The sequence below is a fragment of the Chiloscyllium plagiosum genome, unplaced genomic scaffold (assembly GCF_037043375.1).
Source record: "Chiloscyllium plagiosum isolate Xiang-an unplaced genomic scaffold, Cpla_swu_hap1 HiC_scaffold_15, whole genome shotgun sequence".
Taxonomy (NCBI): Eukaryota; Metazoa; Chordata; class Chondrichthyes; order Orectolobiformes; family Hemiscylliidae; genus Chiloscyllium; species Chiloscyllium plagiosum.
Genome location: NW_028270153.1, coordinates 7,110,247 through 7,130,728, shown reverse-complemented (window position 1 = coordinate 7,130,728; position 20,482 = coordinate 7,110,247). Strand labels below are relative to the sequence as shown.

Sequence of the window (20,482 nt, the reverse complement as noted above, 5' to 3'; positions counted from 1 at the left end):
CTGCAGTTGCTGTGTCTATATACTGGCTTCTGGTGGCTTGTGCACTAGAACTAAGATCTAAGAAATATAAAGTTCAAAATTACAGTCCTTCCAAGCAGAGAAGATATAGCAGACAAGTCGAGTCCATGCTTGCCTCGAGTCTGCGCGGGCCCTCTAGGCCGGGAGTCCGCGTGGGGCCTTCACCTCAATCACCACCATTGCTGCCTGCGGATGGGAGCTAAAAAGAAGAAAAAAACACAACTTAAGAAAAAAAACCGATGGAGCAGATGAGCTCTGGCTCAGGAGTCCTACATGCAATGACAGGGGTTGAGATAGAGTGTACTATTCAAGTGAAGCAAGTTAAAGAGTAGGATATAGCTGGACCAGGGTGCATTGATATAAACCATTTCTCAATTAAAGCCGGATGTTTTATCGATATCAATTCCTGTTCACTTTCCCATTCTCAATTCATCATGAAAGTTATGGAAAGTGCTCATGTCATGGTGCTTGGGAGAGAGATAGCTGAATGATTATACTACTGGACTAATGATCTAGGACGCCTGATGAATAATCTGCAGACCATAGCATCTAGGAGATTTAACTGAATAAATCTGGAGTAAAATGCTCAATTCACAGTGGTGACGATGAAATATTGGATTGTTATACAAACCAATTTTCTTCACGTGAGGAAAGTCTGGCTTGTATGTGGTTGAGTTATAACTGCTCTGTGAAATGGCATACCAACCCATTTGGTTGTATTGGAGAAGATAGCTAAGCATCATCTTAATGGGCACTTATGGATAGATGCCGGCCTTGCCAGTGACACCACCACACTATGCCACCCACATCTGTTTTAAAAAATTCTCAAGGTCAGGTTCGTAGGAGAGTAGTCTGACACAGAACAAACGACCAAGAGGCGAGTCTGCTAGAATATGAGCATTTTATTCCCCGCAGCGTCGCCACAACCAGGTCTCATACTTACAACGGGTCTGGCTTATACTCACTCTACATGTTACCGGAACTGGGAGCCGTCAGTTCTCGTAGAGCGGTTGCCAACAACCCACGCTCGGCGGTTAAACGTAACCCCGGAGCAGACTCACCGAACTGGAGACTTTTCCAGCTGATATACTCTTTTCCAGATATAAACATTCATGTGAACAGCAGAGCAAGGCTAAAAAACACATTCCATTCTGGTTACATACAGATAAGAAGATTCACACGGGGAGGTGTGTAATAAGATTCACACGGGACTAAGCAACACCTCCATTCCGGTTAGATTCACACATGTATTGGGACATAATTTTTAACCGTTTCACCACATTCCACTGCTTGGCCCAATACATGTGTTACATTATGATTCACACATGTATTGGGACATAATTTTACACCACAACATCGCATGAATGGAAACAAAATGTTATCTGTTACTTACCTCTTCTTGTTTTCTCACATGCATACTCAACCAAAAAGACAGGGCCATAGACAATATGTATGTATGTATGTGTGTCTGTATCGCTCTCTTAATGCACGTGTGGATATTATATTGTGATATTTCAGGACAAGTTCTGAGCGAGACCCTCTTATTCTGCTGTCTCGGGAAGAACCTTTGTTGGTAGATGCCGAGTACACGAAAAACCAAGCCTGGAAGTCCGAAAAGGTACTCCTGGTGTTAGTTGCTGAATTGAAGTCGAGACTTTTATATGTAGAATTGTATTAGAATAAGATAATTATATATCAATTTCTGTGTGAAATGTGATAAGCAACCCAGTTGGTGGAATAGAAGCAAAATGTAGCAGATGCTGGAAATCTGAAGCCAACACAGTATGCTGGAGAAACTTAGCAGGTCTGGCAGCATCTGTGGAGAGAGAAGCAAAGTTAATGTTTGGAGTCTGGCATGAGTTCTGTTTTTTTTCTTCTGAAGAAGAATCATGTTAGACTCAAAAACCTTACCTCATTTTTTTTTCTTCACTTACGCTGAGTTTCTCTGTTTTTTTTGTTAAGTGTGTGAAGTCACAGTATAAGAATGGTCCTAATTTGTACAAATTGACATGATGCGAGGAATCTTGCTAAGTCTGCATCTTTCTCATTCGCGATATCTGTTGATCACTCCATTCACGAGCTTGGCAAAAACCATTTAGATACGCTAGAAATTCTCCTCCGAAACCTCAGCGTCTCCAATTTTCTCTCCTGCATAAAACTGATCTCTTCGATCAGACTTTGGTTCACCTGGTCAAATGTCTCATCCTCTGGCTCCATGCTGCCTTTTTGCATTGCTGTGAAACACCGTGGGATGTACTACAATAATGCAGCTGCTGTGGAAATGCAGTAGCTGTTCTTGCAGTGAGGCCACAAGGGTAGAGGGTGTGGAATGGCAGCTACTGTAGTATAGTGTTTATTTTACTCGAGTAGCAATGCACAAACCAGGACTAATAATGTGGAGACTTGAGTTCAATCCAATGAGTTCAGTTGCAGTTGTAGAATTTAAACTCAGCTAATTCAACAAATTTGGAATTTAGGTAACTGTCGGGTTATTATTAAAACTTGTCTGCTCATTGATGTCCTTTACAAAACAAAACCTGCTGTTCTTGCCCACTTGGCCTTCAAGTGTCCCCAAACTCTCAGGAATGTGGTTACCCTCTGAAATTGTCTCATAAACAGGCCTTCCATTTAGGGATAGACAATAAATGCCAGCTGTACCAGTGCTGCCCAAATCCTGTGAATGAATTGGGGAGATAAAAGTTCAGTAAAGCCTACCCGTCTGAGTTTTGGAGAGATGTTCTTGGTTAGTAAATAGAATCTTTCCTATCCAACTAATACCAACTAGAATGCTTTCTCTCACTTGGGAACTCTAAATAGTACAATGCAGAAGAGACTCTGTATTGTTGATGTGTGTTTGGGATGTGAGTGTATTGGCAGAGCCAGCATTTATTACCCATCAGTAATTGCTGTTGAGAAGGTGATCCGAGCTGCCTCCTGTCATATTGCAATCCATCTGTTGTAGTCACACCTACGGTGACACTAGGAAAATGCTGCCTACTTGAAAATGCGGTGCTGGGCCTGGTTTTTTTTTAGAGTGGAGAAGGCTGAGAGGGGACCTGATTGTGATATAGACAAGTAAAGTGAGTGAGGAACAAGGTAGCAGGAGGTGTACAGTAAGGGGAAGTGTGACATTATTCATTTTGATAGTAAGAATGGAAAACTAATATTTTCAAAAAAGCATGAGACTTCTAAATGTTCAGAGAAATGTTCAAAAAATGAAGTTTAGCAAGCAAACCTGGAATACTTTGTACAGCTCTGATCCCCATGTCCAGGGAAGGATATTCTTGCATTGGCAGTGTCATAGTAAAGGTTCACTAGATTGATTCCTGCAGAAGATGGCTTTATTATGGTGAAAGGCTAAGTAATCAGGCCTATGAAAGTTGGAGCTTAGAATAATGAGAGATGAGCTCCTCGAAACCTACATGAGTCTGATGGAGCTTGATAGGATAGACACTGAGTAAATGTTTCCCATAATTTGGGAGTAACCATATGGTCAGGACTGAAATGAGGAAAAATTTCTTGACTGAGTTGTTGATAGTCCAGTGTTGAATACGTTTGAGACTGAGCTTGATAGAAACCTCTGGGGATTGCAGGATATGAAGAGAAGGTGGGAAAGGTGATATCGAAAGTTAGCCAGGCTCATATTGAAGGATGGAATCAATGTTGATGAAAGGCTTTTGCATGAAACGTCAATTTTCTTGCTCCTTGGATGCTGTCTGACCTGTTGTGCATTTCCAGCACCACTCTAATCTGGACTCTACTCTCCAGCATCTGCAGTACCCACTTTTGCCTGGATGGAATCAGTGGTCAACCTTTGCTCCTATTTTGCTTGTTCTGAGTTCTCCTGTTAATTGTAGTGCCTCCTTTGCATTCCAATTTTCATCTCCACCACTTGCAGCCGTGCTTTCAACTGTCTGAACCGTAGGCTTTGGAATTACTTTAAACCTCTCCTGTTTCTCTGTTCACTTAAAATGCTTCATAAAACCTACCTCGTTGACCAAGCATTCGATAATGCATTGTGATACCCCTGAATGTGGCTCAGTGCCAAGCATTGTTTGATTATACTCCTTAAAATGTTTTACCATGCTAATGGTGCCACATTGATCTAAGCTGTTAATATATTCACTTCATTTATTTGCAGGATACTCTAGGAAGACCCCCTGCCAAAGAAATTCCATTGGTGGACCATTGCAAGTACAAGTATGTTGTTAGAAACTTTTTCACTCACAGTTTTGTGCATCTTATGCAGAATTTGCCTTCCTGGTGTCACACATGCTGTCCTTAGCATTGGGATAATAAAACCAAGGATGCAGAGGAGGTCAGTCAGCCCCTAAAAAAGAAATACCAGGTCAACGTTTGATATGGGTCTCTTCATCAAACCTCAATAAGTATGAGTCATTAGCCAGTCATCATCTTTCTATACTCATAGATTCCATTGCTCCCGCAGCTCCATTTCTCCTCTTATTATCCAAGATATTTGTACCTTTTGTTTTTACCTTCAAAGGTTTAGTACCTTGTGCTGATCTGTATTGGGATAACTTTGCCATATTAACTAGGTCTGTATTCTCTAGAATTTAGGAGAATGGGTGGTGACTTCTTCGGAATATATAAAATTATCAGAGGGCAAAGAGACCATTTTCCCTGACAAAAGGGTCTAAAACTAAGGGTCAGATTTTCAGTATTTGAGATTGAGGTGAAGAGAAAAATTTATTCACTGAAAAGTTTCAAAGTTTTGGAATTCTCTACCCCACATAGCTAGGGGCTACTTGAGTATATTCCAAGACTGAAATCAATATATTTTTGAGCACAAAGAGAATCTAAAGATTTGGAAATATAACAGGGAAATGGCATTGAAACAGAAGATCATCTCTAATTGCATTGAGTGGTGGAGCAGGCATGAGGGATCGTATGGTGTACTCCTGTTCCTGTTTGTTATTCAAGCAGGTTGGCTGGAACTTGTGTATCCAGGAGCTTGCATGATTTAACCTGTGATCACAGCCAGGCAAATGTTTTGCGAAAGCAGCCCTTCCTTTCTGGTTTAAATCTTCATACATGCAGGCCCTTTTAAACACATGTAATCTGTTGGTCTGCATTAGACGGAGGGGGTGCAGGGCTGCTGCTGCTCTTACAAGACACTTACTTCTGGTTTTCAGATCTCCCCCTAACTACCTTGAGCTCAACATCCCAGAAATGTTCGTTGCAAATAAGGAAAACTTCAAGTGAGCCAGCGGAGAACGTCCTGGAGAGCTGCCAGTTGTGACCTCCAGTTTAGTTCAGAATGGAGCTTCTCACACACCGAGGCTATTTGCATTTGCAGCTGTGGATGGATGGAGTTAACAAACAAAGTCTGTTTCTTTTCTAGGTATTTATTTAATTTCCGAGGTGTTGCAGCCAGTTTCCGATTTAAACATCTTTTTCTGTGCGGATCGTTGGTTTTCCATGTTGGGAATGAATGGCTGGAATTCTTTTACCCCCAGCTGAAACCATGGGTACATTACATCCCTGTTAACCAAGATCTCTCCAATGTTCGGTAAGACTCTTGGTGGAATGACAGATTAGTGGGTCATCTGCTGCCGACACGGTTGTTAATCGATATGGTAGTCATGTTCAGATTTAGCTGAAGGGCATTTACAAAGTAGTAATTTTACTTTTAATAGGAAGAAGAATTTATTTGCTGAGTAGATGTTTTTTTTTGTATCCTTTTATTGTATCCCCTTGGAGGTTTACTTATATTGTTTTGGCAGTATCTAAAAAACTATGCTAGTGTATCCTATACTGGTGAAACTATAACATAGGGCTACCTGTATGTCAAACAGTGGAAGGAGTGTGTAATAGAAGAGGCTAAGCCATCCCACAACAAAGGATCAGGTCTGAGCTCTGTATTCCTGTGGCATCTAGTTGTGAATGTTGGTATACAAACTCTACAATTATCCCCAGACTCAATGCTGGGGGAGTCCAGCACCTCATTGCAAAAGACATCTCCTATTCTCCTCTCAATCATAAGCAAGCTGATGGAAGGGATTATTGATGGTATTATCAAGCATCCCTTGCAAAGAAAAACCTGCTCACTGATGCTCAGCTTGGATTCTGCCAGGTCCTGGCCTCAGTTCAAACATATACAGAAAAGCTGAATCCAGAAGGAAGGGGAGAGTGACTGTCTACGGCATCGAGGCAAAGTTTGACGGAGTGTTGCATCAAGGATCCATGGCAGAATTGGGGGAAAGTTTGCCTCTGGTTGGAGTCATACCTGGCGCCAAAAAAGATTATTGTGGTTTTTCGCAGCCAGTCATCTTAGCTCCAGGACATCTCTGCAGGAGTTCTTCACAGTAGTGTTTCAGACCCAACCATCTTCAGCTGCTTGATAAGTGACCTTCCCTCCATAAGGTGAGAAGTGGAGAAGTTTGCTGGTGAATGCACAGTGTACAGCACCATTCACAACATCACAGTGCACATTTATATACAGCAAGACTTGGACAAAATTTGGGCTTATGTTGATAAGTGGCAAAACATTCATACCACACAAATGCCAGGCAATGACTAGCTCCTCTTCAAGAGAATCTAACCATTTGGTCCTTGATATTCAATTACATTGCCATCTCTGAGTCTTCCCCCACTACCAACAATCTAAGGTTACTGTTAGCCCAAAACTGAACTGGGGCAGCAATATAAATGCTGTGACTACAACAGCAGATCAGGGGCTTTCTGTCACCCCAATGTTTATGCGCCATTTACAAGGCATAAGTTGGAACTATGATGGATAGGTGCCACTCCCAATGCTCAACACCATGCACAACAAAGCAACTGCTTAATCGGCACTATCCCTCATCTTCGACATTCACTTCCTTCATCACCAATAGGCAATAGCAGTGTGTACCATCTCCAAGATGTATTGCAGAAATTGACCACGGCCCCTCTGACACCACATCCAAACCATGAATTCATAAGGTCTAGTAAAATGAGAGCAGAAGCTGGGCGAAAGGACCACACCTTGCATTCTCCTCTCCAAGCCACACACCAGCCTGATTTGGAAATATAATCAACATTCTTTCAGTGTTACTGAGTCAAAATTCTGAAACGCTATTCCTTAACAGCAATGTCGTGTCCTTATAGCTCAAGACTAGCAGTTCAAGGAGGCAACTGACCACTACCTTCTGTCAGGCAATTATGGATATGCAATAAATGCTGATTCAGCCAGTGGTGCCTACATCCCATGAATTGTTAAATAACATGTACAGGGTATAATAATTCTGTAACCACAGTGTGCAGAAAGTCCAATATTGCATTTGCAGGACTAAGAGCTGTTGACTGGGAAGTTGATCGATCTTGTTTCTCTGTTACTGTAGGGAGTTGTTACAGTTTGTTCAAGAAAATGACGACATTGCCAGAGAGATTGCAGAGAGGTAAGTGCAAAACCTACTGCTGTGGTTTGAATAAAATCAACCAGATATCACTGATGGAGGTCAAAGCACATACTAACCATATAGATCGTTAAAACTGTTCCCCCAAACTCTTTTGACTTTTGTTTCTTTATTTCTCTATTTGTGGGATCTTTTACATTCACTTGAGAGGGCACTCCCTCACCACTCCACTGGAATGTCAGTCTAAACTTTCTGCTCATGTGCCTTTAGTCAGAAGTCACACTATGCAAGGTTATAGCCCAGCAGGTTTATTTAAAATCACAAGCTTTCAGAGCACTGCTGCTTCATCAGATGAAGTGGAGGGATGCGCACAGGCACAGAATATATAGGCAGAGACAGTGGCAAGATAATTCCAGGTAATTAAGTGTGTCAACTGATAAGTAGAAACAGTGTGAGTAGTGTGTTGACAGGCTGATTAATAGATGAAGAATTGATCTATGATCAGATTAATTAAGGCACAGCATTAATAACAAACATTGACAATCTTCATACACCATACTACAACTCATCCGCTTAATCTTCAATCACAACGTCGTCACCTTCAACAGCCAGCTCTTCATCCAGAGGCACAACAGCCATTTCGGACCAAATGTTTACCCCGATATGCCAATATTTTCATGCACAAGTTTGAGCAAAACGTATTCACCACTCAGGACTTCCAACTAATGCTATAGACCAGGTACATCAACAATATAGAGTCACAGAGATGTACAGCATGGAAACAGACCCTTCAGTTTAACTTGTCCATGCCAACCAGATATCCTAAACTAATCTATTCCCATTTGCCAGCACTTGGTCAATATCCCTCTCAACCCTTTTTATTCATATACCCATCCAGATGAGTTTTAAATGTTGTAATTGTTCCAGCTTCCACATTATCTGGCAGTTCATTCCATACATGCACCACCCTCTGCGTGAAAAAATTTGCCCCTTAGAGCCTTTTTAAATTTTTCCCCCCTCACCCTAAACCTATGCCCTCTAGTTCTGGACTCTCCCACCTTAGGGAAAAGATCTTGTCTATTTACCTATCCATGCCACTCATGATTTTAGAAACCCCTATAAGGTCACCCCTCAGCCTCTGATGCTCCAGAGAAAACAGCCCCAGCCTCTCTGTATAGCTCAAGTCCTCCAACCCTGGCAACATCCATGTAAATCTTTTCTGAACCCTTTCAAGTTTCACAACAGCCGTCCAAAAGGAGGGAGACCAGAATTGCACACAATATTCCAAAAGTGGCCTAACCAATGTCGTGTACAAGAATCCTAATGAAGGGTTTTTGCCTGAAATGTCGATTCTCCTCCTCGGATGCTGACTGACCTGCTGTGCTTTTCCAGCACCACAGTCACGACTCTAATCTCCAGCATCTGCAGTCCTCACTTTCGCCAATGTCGTGTACACTGCAACATGACCTCCCCACTCCTTTACTCCAACATCATCTTCCTTTGGATTCATGGCGAAGAATCACTGAGCCAACTACACAACAATATCAACAAGCTCCATCCCACCATCAGACTTATCCAAGGAGTACTGTTCAGAATGTTTCATTCTTGAACATATGCATCTCCATCAAGAATGGACCTCTCAGTGTTTCACTCTAAACAAGGCCCATGGATAGCCTCATGATGCTTCACTTCTCCAGCTTCCACCCTAAACACGTTAAAGAAGCCATCCCCTACAGACAAGCACTGTGTATACACAGGATTTGCTCTGACGAGGAGGAATGCGACAGACACTGAAAGATGTCCTTATAAGAACAGGATATGACTCAACTCATAAATCAACAATTCCAGCGTGCCACAGCGAAAAATCTCAGCCATCTCAGAAGGCTGAGAGGGACATGATTGATCGAGTACCCTTCGTTGTCCAGTACTTAACCCAGAACGGTGAAACTACGCCATGTTCTTCACAGCCTTCAACACGTCATGGATGATGATCAACATTTCGCCAAGGCCATCCCTGCATCCCCATAACTTGCCTTCAAACAACTGCCTAACCTAAAACAGATCATCATTCGTAGCAAACTACCCAGCCTTCGGGAGAATAGTAACCACAACACCATACAACGCTGCCATTGCAAGACATAGGAGACCATCAACATGGATATTACTATCGCACATGGAAACACCATTCACCATGTACATGGTAAGTACTCATGTGACTCAGCCAATGTTGTCTACCTCATACACTCCAGGAAAGGATGCCAAGGCATGGTATACCAGTGAGATCATGCAAATACTATGGCAATAGGTGAATGGACACAGTGCAATGATTGCCAGGCAGGAGTATTCCATTCCAGTCAGGGAACACTTCAGCGGTCAATGACATTCAACATCTGATCTTTAGGTAAGTGTCCTCTAAGGCCGCCTTCAAGATACACAACAATTGTTACGACACGGGTTAAACCCTCCTGCTTAATTTAAACCAACACAGAAAATATTTATCTGTGCAGTAATCTGTGAAAATGCAAAAGGCCAAGAACTAGTTAAAGTAAAAGTAACAACTTTATTTGTTAAAGTATAACAGAGAATAATTAACTAACACCTATTTACAACTCCTTCCGCTAACCTAGCTTTTACTTTCCCCATCTACAATACTAGTCCAATAAACACCGCCCCGCCCCCCCGTGCCCCGCCCCAGCCGGACATCAAATCATCATCTTCAGGATTCTGCTTCACAGGTTACTAATTGATAAGGGTACCTTTTAAGAGAGCTATTCTCTGGGCAGTCTGCAGATCTTGGAGGCTTGGCGGTTCTCCTTCCAACTGTTTAATTTTCCCCAGTCTTAAACCCCCATAGCATCAGATTGTGTCATTGGCTTTTAAGATTGTCAATATACTCAATTCAAACTCGATTGGAAATTGGTATTTTTCAGGGTATAATTTAAACTGATTGGCCTAATTGAAATCTATTTTGTCCTTTCCAGGCAATTCGACCAAGTGTTACTTTGTTACCTTATTCAGAACACTTGATGCTGTGTCAGGTCGTTCTGCTAGCGTTTAACTCTCTTAAAGGTACAGTACACCCACATCTTCATAACACAATGCAGAATTGCTGAGCAGAAATTGATAACCTAATTCTGTACTCATGAGGACAGCCTCAACCCTGATCTTGGGTTCATGTCATGCTACATGTAACCCCACCATATTGTTCTGTATCTGTTAAATCTTCCTTACTGGCCTGTATTGCCATCACCACTTTGATTGCTTGTGATTATCCATCTGCCTTAATTAGTCTGTACAGATTTTGAATACTTTTTATTTTTATTAGGTCCTCATCATGTGACTGCTACCTAGTCATGTTATTCCAGCCAATTGGTTTGTCTCCAGCAACATCTCACTTTTGATTATTTATTATCTCTCTGCCTTAGTTAATTAGATCATAGATCATTCCTATTTAACTGTTGCCACTATAGTCACACTGTTTGTATTAATCTCTTGACACTCTTGATTGCGTTCAGCCTGTTGTCAGTCTACTCACACCATTTGTACTTATCTGTTGACACTCTTAATTACCTGGAATTATCTTGCCATAAGGAGACAATGGGGACTGCAGATGCTGGGGAAATCAGAGTTGATGAAGCATGGTACTGAAAAAGGCACAGCAGGTCAGGCAGCATCAGTGGAGCAAGAGAGTCAAAGTTTTGTGTAGGAGCCTTCTTCAGGATTGGGGAGGGGAAGGTGGTTGAGAGATAAATTGAGGAAAGAGGAATGGAACTCGGGAAAAGGTAGGCGATAGGTGTGTGGAGGTAGGAGGTGATAGGTTGGTGGGAAGGGTGGGGTGGGTTGGTGGGAAGGAAGATGGAACAGCTAGGTCAGGTCAGGAGGGTGGATCTGAGTCTGAGGGTTGGATCTAGGGTTTGGTTGGAGGAGGGGAGATTTGGAAACTGGCGAATTTAGGTTCATGCAGTGTGGTTGTAGGATGCCGAGGCAGAAGATGTGTTTTGATTAGATTAGATTACTTACAGTGTGGAAACAGGCCCTTCGGCCCAACAAGTCCACACCGACCCGCCGAAGCGCACCCACCCAGACTCATTCCCCTACATTTACCCCTTCACCTAACACTATGGGCAATTTAGCATGGCCAATTCACCTAACCTGCACATTTTTGGACTGTGGGAGGAAACCGGAGCACCCGGAGGAAACCCACACAGACACGGAGAGAATGTGCAAGTTTCTCCTCCAGTTTACGGGTGGCCTTGTGTAGGCAGTGGAGGAGGCCCAGATTGGATACGTCCTTAGAGGAGTGGGAGGGGGAGTTGAAGTGGATGGGCACAGGAGGGTGGGGTTGGTTAGTGCATATGGACCAGAGATGTTCCCTGAACCGTTCCTCAAGTTTGCATGTAGAGAGCACAGATGCAGTTGATGAGGTTGGAGGATGTGCAAGTAAATCTCTCCCAAATTTGAAATGAACCTTGGGGCCATGGACAGAGGTGAGAGGGAGGTGTGGGTGCAGGTTTTGCACCTCTTACAATGGAACAGGAAGGTGTCAGGTATGGAGAGGGGTTAGTGGCGAGTGTGGACCTAATGAGGGAGTCACGGAGGGAACAGTCCCTATGGAATGCAGATAGGGGTGGGGAGGGAAATATATTTTGGGTCGTGGGGTCTGACTGAAGGCAGTGAAAGTTTTGGAGATTGGTGGGGTGGAATGTGAGGATCAGGGGGATTCTATGTTGGGAGTGGGGGGAGGGGTGGGAGTTGGAGTTCGAACGCAGAAGTGTGGGAAATGGAGGAGACGCGATTGAGGACACTGTTGATCACTGGGGAGTAAAAATTTATGACGCTTCAAGTAGACAGACAGCTGGGATGTCCTGAAATAGAATTGCTAATCGTGAGAGCAGATACAGTGGAGGCGGAGGAATTGGAAATAGGGGGATCGCATTTTTACAGGAGGTGGGGTGGAGGAGGTGTAGTCAAGGTAGCTGTAGGAATTGATGGAGTTGTGGTAGATGTCAGTGTGTAGTTAGTCACCAGAGATGGAGATGGAGATGGAGAGGTCCAGGAAGGAGAAGGAAGCGTTGGAGATGGACTAGGTGAATTTGAGGTTGTGGTAGAGGGTGTTGATATGTTGAATGAATTGTTCAAGCTCCTCCTGGGAGCACAAGGGCAGCACTGATACAGTCATCGATGTAATAGGAAAAGGTGGAGGATTCTGCCAATGTAGCTGTGGAAGAGGGACTATTCCATGTATTCTGTGAAGAGGCAAGCATTGCTGGGTGGGTACCCATAGCCAAATCTTGCCACTATCTCTCTGCCTATCTCTGTGCCCATGCGCCTCTCTCCACTTCACCTGACGAAGGAACAGTGCTCTGAAAGCTTGTGATTTTAAATAAAGCTGTTAGACTCTAACTTGGCATTGTGTGACATCTAACTTTGTCCACCTAAGTCCAACACCATCATCTCCACATCACAAGCCTTATTGAATTTTTTGAGGATGTGGCAAAGCACATTGATGAAGGTAGAGCAGTGGATGTGGTGTACATGGATTTTAGCAAGGCATTTGATAAGGTTCCTCATGGTAGGCTCATTCAGAAAGTAAGGAGGCATGGGATACAGGGAAACCTGTCAGTCTGGATACTGAATTGACTGGCCTATAAAAGACAGAGGGGGGTGGTAGATTGACGATATTCAGCCTGTGGTGTACAACAGGCATCTGGGACCTCTGCTCTTTATGATTTTTATAAATGACTTGGATGAGGAAGTGAAAGGGTAGATTAGTAAGTTTGCCAATGACACGAAGGTTGGTGGAACTGTGGATAGCGTGGAGGGCAGTTGTAGATTGCAATGGGACATTGACAGGGTACAGAGGTGGAGAAAGTGAGGTCTGCAGATGCTGGAGATCAGAGCTGAAATGTGTTGCTGGAACAGCGCAGCAGGTCAGGCAGCATCCAGGGAACAGGAGAATCGACGTTTCGGGCATAAGCCCTTCTTCAGGAATGAGGAAAGTGTGTCCAGCAGGCTAAGATAAAAGGTAGGGAGGAGGGACTTGGGGGAGGGGTGTTGGAAATGCGATAGGTGGAAAGAGGTCAAGGTGAGGGTGATAGGTCAGACTGGGGTGGGGGCAGAGAGGTCAGGAAGAAGATTGCAGGTTAGGAAGGCAGTGCTGAGTTCGATGGATTTGACTGAGACAAGGTGGGGGGAGGGGAAATGAGGAAACTGGTGAAATCCGAGTTCATCCCTTGTGGTTGGAGGGTTCCTAGGCGCTCTTCCTCCAACCGTCGTGTTGTTGTGGTCTGGCGATGGAGGAGTCCAAAGACCTGCATATCCTTGGTGGAGTGGGAGGGGGAGTTGAAGTGTTGAGCCACAGGGTGGTTGGGTTGGTTGGTCCGGGTGTCCCAGAGGTGTTCTCTGAAACGCTCTGCAAGTAGGGGGCCTGTCTCCCCAATATAGAGGAGGCCACATCGGGTGCAGAGGATGCAATAGATGATGTGTGAGGAGGTGCAGGTGAATTTGTGGTGGATATGGAAGTTTCCTTTGGGGCCTTAGAGGGAGGTGTGGGCGCAGAGGTGGTCTGATAAATGGCAGTTGGAGTTCAACCTGGAAAAGTGTGAAGTAATTCATTTTGGAAGATTGAATTTAAATGCAGAATACAGGGTTAAAGACAGGATTCTTGGCAGTGTGGAGCAACAGAGGGATCTTATGGTCCACCTCCATAGGTGCCTGAAAGTTGCCACACAAGTTGATAGGATTGTTAAGGCGCATGGTGTGTTGGCTTTCATTAGCAGGGGGATTGAGTTTAAGAGCCCTGGTTAGACCACACTTGGAATATTGTGTTCAGTTCATTATAGGAAAGATGTGGAAGCTTTAGAAAAGGTGCAGTAGAGATTTACCAAGTTGCTGCCTGGACTGGAGGGCATGTCTTACGATAAAAGTGTGCAGTTTTGGTCGCCATACTATAGGAAGGATGTGGAGGCACTGGAACAGGTGCAGAGGAGGTTTACCAGGATGTTGCCTGGTATGGTAGGAAGATCGTATGAGGAAAGGCTGAGGCACTTGGGGCTGTTTTCATTGGAGAAAAGAAGGTTTAGGGGTGACTTGATAGAGGTGTACAAGATGATTAGGGGTTTAGATAGGGTTTACCATGAGAATCTTTTCCCACGTATGGAGTCAGCTATTACAAGGGGGCATAGCTTTAAATTAAGGGGTGGTGGGTATAGGACAGATGTTGGGGGTAGATTCTTTACTCAGCGAGTCGTGAGTTCATGGAATGCCCTGCCAGTAGCAGTGGTGGACTCTCCCTCTTTATGGGCATTTAAACGGACATTGGATAGGCATATGGAGGATAGTGGGCTAGTGTAGGTTAGGTGGGCTTGGATCGGCGCAACATCGAGGGCCAAAGGGCCTGTACTGCGCTGTATTTTTCTATGTTCTATAAAAGGTTGAAGGAGCTAGACCTTTTCTCATTGGAATGAAGAAGGATGAAAGGTGACTTGTTAGAGCTGTACAAGCTGGTGAGAGGCATAAATAGAGTGATAGCCAGAGACTTTTTTTCCCAGGGTGGAAATGTCTATCACGAGGGGCATAATTTTCAGGTGTTTGGAGGAAGGTTTGAGGGAGGTTCTTAACATAGAGAGTGGTGGGTGTATGAAATGCACTGCCAGTGGTGGTAGTAGAGTCAGATACATTAGGGATATTTAAGTGATTCTTGGAAAAGGTCATGGAAGATCATATATTGAAGGGTATGTAGGTTATTTTGATCTTAGAGTAGGGTCAGATAGTTGGCACAATATTGAGGGCTGAAGGGCTTGTACTGAGCTGTATTGTTCTATGTTCTATGTGCCTTTAAGGGAAGTAGACCACATGACCTAGCTCAGAGATGATAAAGTTACCATTGATCCATATTCCAGACTTACTCCAGTCTAGCCCTGTCGTCTAATGTGTAGTATTTAAGCTGTTATCAGCAATAACACTATAGGCCTGTATTTCCATTGTCAGGTTTCCAGCCCTGTTGAAGATAGGTGCTCCACTAACTCAACCCCTGATGCTTATCTTTTCCTTCACAGGGGCCACCAGTTTATCCTGGAGCACTTGAAGATGGAGGATGTTTCCTGTTACTGGAAGCAGCTGCTAATGAGATATTCCAAATTACTGCTGTATAAACCCAAGAAACAAAAGAAATACAACCAGATCTTTGCCAGGCATGAACGAAGTGAGCTGTAGCTTTTGGAGACATGGATACATTCACAGCGACTGCAGGGTCAGGTTCTCTGTGAAACTTCCAACATAGTCAACCCAGTTTGCTAAGCTGAGGAACATTCCCATCAGTTTTCAAAACCTTTGCTGCAGTTATAAATTCTGGTCCAATCAGGGTCCAGCCAATCTTATACAAACCATAGACTCCAAACACTTAAGGCTACATCCTTCCATTTACTGTAAATTCAAAGGAAATTGTGTGCAATGGAAGGTCATCAAAAATAAGGAGCAAGATATGTACGGTCTCTTTAATCATGGTCTTAATGTCATCAATTTAATTTATTGAAGCACATTCCAAGAGTCATTCTTTTAATAGAGCATTAATGGAGACAAATTCTGCAGCTTAGAACAGTAAGGGATGGCTTGATTGAAATACGTAAGATCCTGAGGGTCTTAATAGGATATGGAAAGGATGTTCCCCATTAGGAAATGATATACAATGTGGGATTGCCCATTTAAGACCAAATGAGAATTTGTATTCTGAGAATCTTTGGTATCCTTCAGAAAGTGGGGGGGAAGCAGAGACTTGAATCTTTTTAAGCCAGCAGTATATTGATTTTGGACAAGCGATTAGGTGAAGGTTATTGGGGAAGGAGGGAATGTGGAGTAGTGAGATCAGCCATGATATTATTGAATTGTAGAGTAGAATTGAATGGCCTACTCCTGCTCCCAATTTATATGTTGATCTATAAACTCAAGCAGATCTTCATTATTCATCTTGTGTTTTGAATGACATTCCCAATAAAGTTAGGGACTGGATATTTGAATTCCTATCATCACTGCCCCTTTTTGAACCTGCATTCCTGACTTTTAGCCTCTCCATGGCCATATTCCAATCGGGCTGGTAAAGCATTTCATTTTGACGTCTATGCCACTTGACTGACAGAGGAGCCTTCAATCACTATCTGCTGCTTCCCTCTGTTCCTGTCTCCTGTTGCCAGTTTTGTGTTTGCTAGTAATAGAAAGGCCAGCAGCAGAAATCCTAACCCGCCACTCAAGTGCCTTGTTACATTGGTACAGGTGGCCACCTTGCTGTGGGTTTTGTTGATCGATGGGGCAGGGACTGCAACTGATGATACTTTGTCTTGTAATAGTCCTTCAACTGAGACAGTATCAGATTTGCTCTTCGGTCACAATGAACTGAAACTTTGGGCAGAAAGGACACGGAACAGAAAAACAGCACCAGCCACTGTTCCAGTCAACCAGTTGCTGAAACTGTAACAACGGAATGATGTCACAGATCAGTTTAATTAAAAGCTTTTTAATAAATTTTTTTTATACATTTCTGGCTTGCCTCCAACATTCTATTCTCCATAAAGTTGTGGTCATCCAAGACTGGTACCCGTGTACATGTTCCCATCATCTGCACTGCATTATGGTCAAACAATAGACTTGATTTTAAAATTCTCATTTTTGGTTTCATATCCTTTTCTGGTCTTGCCTTCTGTCTCTAATCTGATTCCAATCTAGTCTAACCCCTTTAATTGTTGATACGTCTGCTGCTATCATTAATCCGATGATAAATGCCAGCTGCACATGCTCACTGTTTTCTGAACAGTTTTTAATTTTTTAAAAAATTCTAATTTGTTTTTTTCTCTTTAGTGATATATTCTTTGGACAGTCTTACGTCAACGATTCCCAGGTGTCTGTGGGAACGTCTCACTTCCCCAGTGAGGTCTTGAGAGTATCCCCAAATTGCTTCCTCTGTCCACTTGGGGCTCGCCTGCCGTTTCAGAGTGGGGAGCAGAGCACCCGCTTGGGGAGTCTCATGTCAGTCATGCAGACAACATGCCCAGCCCGTTATAGCGATCAAGGATAGTCAGTGCCTTGATGTTGGCTTGGTCAAGGACATTGGTGTTGGAGCGTTTGTTTTCCCAGTGGATTTGCAGGATCCTGCACAGGCAGCGTTGATGGTTCTGTTTCAATGCCTGGAGGTGTCTGCTGTAGGCAATCCACGTCTTAGGGCCATTTAGGATGGCAGAAACCCCCATAGCTCTGTAAACCATGATTAGATTCCCTACAGTGTGGAAACAGGCCCCTCCGCCCAAAATGTCCACACAAACACTCCGAAGAGTAGCCCACCCAGACCCAATCCCTTACCCTACCCTACCCTATATTTACCCCTGACTAATGCACCTATCACTATGGGCAATTTAGCATAGCCAATTGTGGGAGGAAACCAGAGCACTTAGAGGACACCAAGCAGAGACACAGAGAATGTACAAACTCCACACAGTTGCCCAAGGTGGGAATTGAACCCAGGTCTCTGGTGCTGTGAGGCAGCAGTACTAACCACCATGCTGCCCTTGGGTGTCAGATCTTGTAGTGCCTTGTCTGTCACCAATTTTGATTCCTCCATCATTAGCGGCCATGTCTCCAGTTATTTGGGTCCTCAGTTCTGAAATCCTTTGTAAACCCCCTAAAGACTGGTGTGGAGAAAGAGGTTTTGCTTGGGGCATAGGCTTCAGTACTGTGGAAAGGTTAATGGTTCCATGTTTTTACTAATCAACCTGTTTAGGGTTCTTCTGACACCAAAGCAGGTGGAATGTGAACTAACCTACCACCTAGCTCAGAAGTAGGGACATGACCATGCACCACAAACACCCTAGCAAGCAATTTCATTTGCTTCATTGAAAGCAAACTTGAAAATTTTTAAACTAGACCTGTGGATAGATGAAAACTAAAATTTAGGGTTGGAAAAGGATGATTTAAATGTTAGAAGAAATGTTTTAAGTAATATCAAATTAAAAGAGTAGGAGTCATTCAGCCCCTTCAGTCTGTCCGACTATTCAGTGTGATTAAGCTGATCAATGTTAACTCGACTTTTCTGTGTTTGGCCCACATTCCTTAATCCCTTTCTTTATCAAAAAGGATCCATTTCAGATTTAAAATGAACAGCTGATTCAACTCCACTGCTGTTTCTGGAGAGAGTTCCAAACATGTACCACCCATTGTGTATAGAAGTGCTTCCTAGCATCTCCTGCATGGTCTGGCCCTAATTCTCAGCCTATGTCCCCAACCAACAGAAATAGTTTATCTGCTGTGTTTTATTATTAATATCTTGAAAATGTAGATCAAACCACGCCTTAGCCTTCTAATAGAACAGTGTAACCACTTATGGATGGATGAACTGTGACAAGAGGGTCAGAAAGTTTAATATTAATAGTGCATCGATCAATAAGGCCCATGCAAAAAAAAACTAGTGAAAAGGGTTCTATCTAAATGAACAAAGTGTCCGTTATAAGCTAAATAAACATGGCATAAACTGAAGGTGGTGCCATAGTGGATGAGTCATTAGATGAGGAATCCAGAGACTCAGGCTTATTTTATGTGGTCATAGGTTTAAATCCCCCATTTAAATAATTTGTATTCAGTTAATTCTAGGATTACAATCTAGTCTAATGGCATTGTCATGAAAACACATTGGTTCACGAATGGCATTGAAGTAAAGAAATCTGCCATTCTTTCCTGGTACAATCATACAATACAGAAGAGGTCCTCCACCCTATCAAATCTGCATTGACAATTGCTGGCCTTTATTCCTGATGAAGGGCTTTTGCCCGAAACGTCGATTTCGTTGGTCCTTGGATGCTGCCTGAACTGCTGTGCTCTTCCAGCACCACTAATCCAGAATCTGGTTTCCAGCATCTGCAGTCATTGTTTTTACCTACTCAATTTACGCTAGTCCGCCTTTCCAGCACTTGACCCACCGTCTTTAATGTTACAACATTTCAAGTGCTAATCCAAGCAGTTTTTAAAGATTGCAAGGTTTCCTGACTCAACCTCCCTCCCATCACCTTGTGGGTGAAAAGTAAAACTTATCCTTAAATGCCTTTAAACCTCCTGCCTTTCACTTTAAAGTCGTATTCCACCCCCCTGGCAATTAGTAACCCTCCAACTAAGGGGAACAGCTGTTCTCTATCCACCCTGTCCATGCCCCTCATAATCTTACACATCAATCAGGCTCTCCTTCTCAGCTTTCTCTGCTCCAAAGGAAAAAACCCCGAGCTTACCCAGCCTCTGTTCATATCTAAAGTGCTCCCTCCTCAGTCAACATTCTGGTGAATCTTACTGCAACCCCTCCAGTGCAATCACATCCTTCCTACAGTACGGAGACCAGAGCTGCACACAATACTCCAGCTGTGGAGTTTTTCACAGCTCCAACATAAAGTTCCAGCTCATAGTCCATGCCATGACTAATAAAGGGAAGTGCCCTATGTGCCTTCTTGAACTACATTATTAACCTGTCTTCAGGGATCTGGCGACCAACACCCCAAGAGCTGTCTGTTACTCTGGGCTTCCTGGTGTCCTGCCGTTCATTGAGTACATTTTTAAAAAAATTGTACATGGGATATGATGTCACCATCATTTATTGCCCAGAGACAGCTTTCCCATCACTGTGGGTCTGGAGTCACATACAGGCCAGATCAGGTAAAGATGGCAGATTTCTTTCTCCAAAGGGCATTAATAGATAGATTTCTGCAACAATTAACAGTGGTTGCAATTATATTAGCTTCTTAAAAAAAGATTACAAATGTTCATTGAATTCAAACATCAACACCTGTCAATGATGGGATTTGAACAAACACCCCCACATCAGTCCAGCATTTCTGGATTATAAGGTGAGTGACATTACCACAAGGTACTGTGAGTTATCAGTAGCAGAAGAATTGTGTTCAACCACAACCTGTAACCTCATGGCCTGGCAAATTCCACCACTCTACTGTTACCATCGATCCGGGGATCAACCCTGGTTCAATGGAGAGGACAGGAGGGCTTGCCAGAAGCAGCACCAGGCATACCTGAAAATGTGGTGTCTACCTGGGGAATTGTAATGCAGAAGTAACTACATGCCAAAC

General features: G+C 43.4%; 1 protein-coding gene across 3 annotated transcripts in view; it reads left to right on the top strand.

Annotated features, from left to right (window-relative positions):
* poglut1 (protein O-glucosyltransferase 1) overlaps nt 1-16,902 on the top strand; it is a 36,898-nt gene extending 19,996 nt beyond the window's left edge. The window contains exons 7-12 of one of the 3 annotated variants that reach the window (XM_087994707.1): nt 1,537-1,636; nt 4,160-4,218; nt 5,381-5,548; nt 7,362-7,418; nt 10,358-10,445; nt 15,434-15,570. In XM_087994707.1, the coding sequence (XP_087850833.1) occupies nt 1,537-1,636; nt 4,160-4,218; nt 5,381-5,548; nt 7,362-7,418; nt 10,358-10,403 (430 nt within the window). In that variant the 3' untranslated portion in view covers nt 10,404-10,445; nt 15,434-15,570. Of the gene's footprint in view, nt 1-1,536; nt 1,637-4,159; nt 4,219-5,380; nt 5,549-7,361; nt 7,419-10,357; nt 10,446-15,433 lie in introns of all 3 variants that reach the window. The other 2 variants (XM_043710892.2, XM_087994706.1) reach the window with 2 other exon arrangements.
* Nucleotides 16,903-20,482: the final 3,580 nt, after the last annotated feature.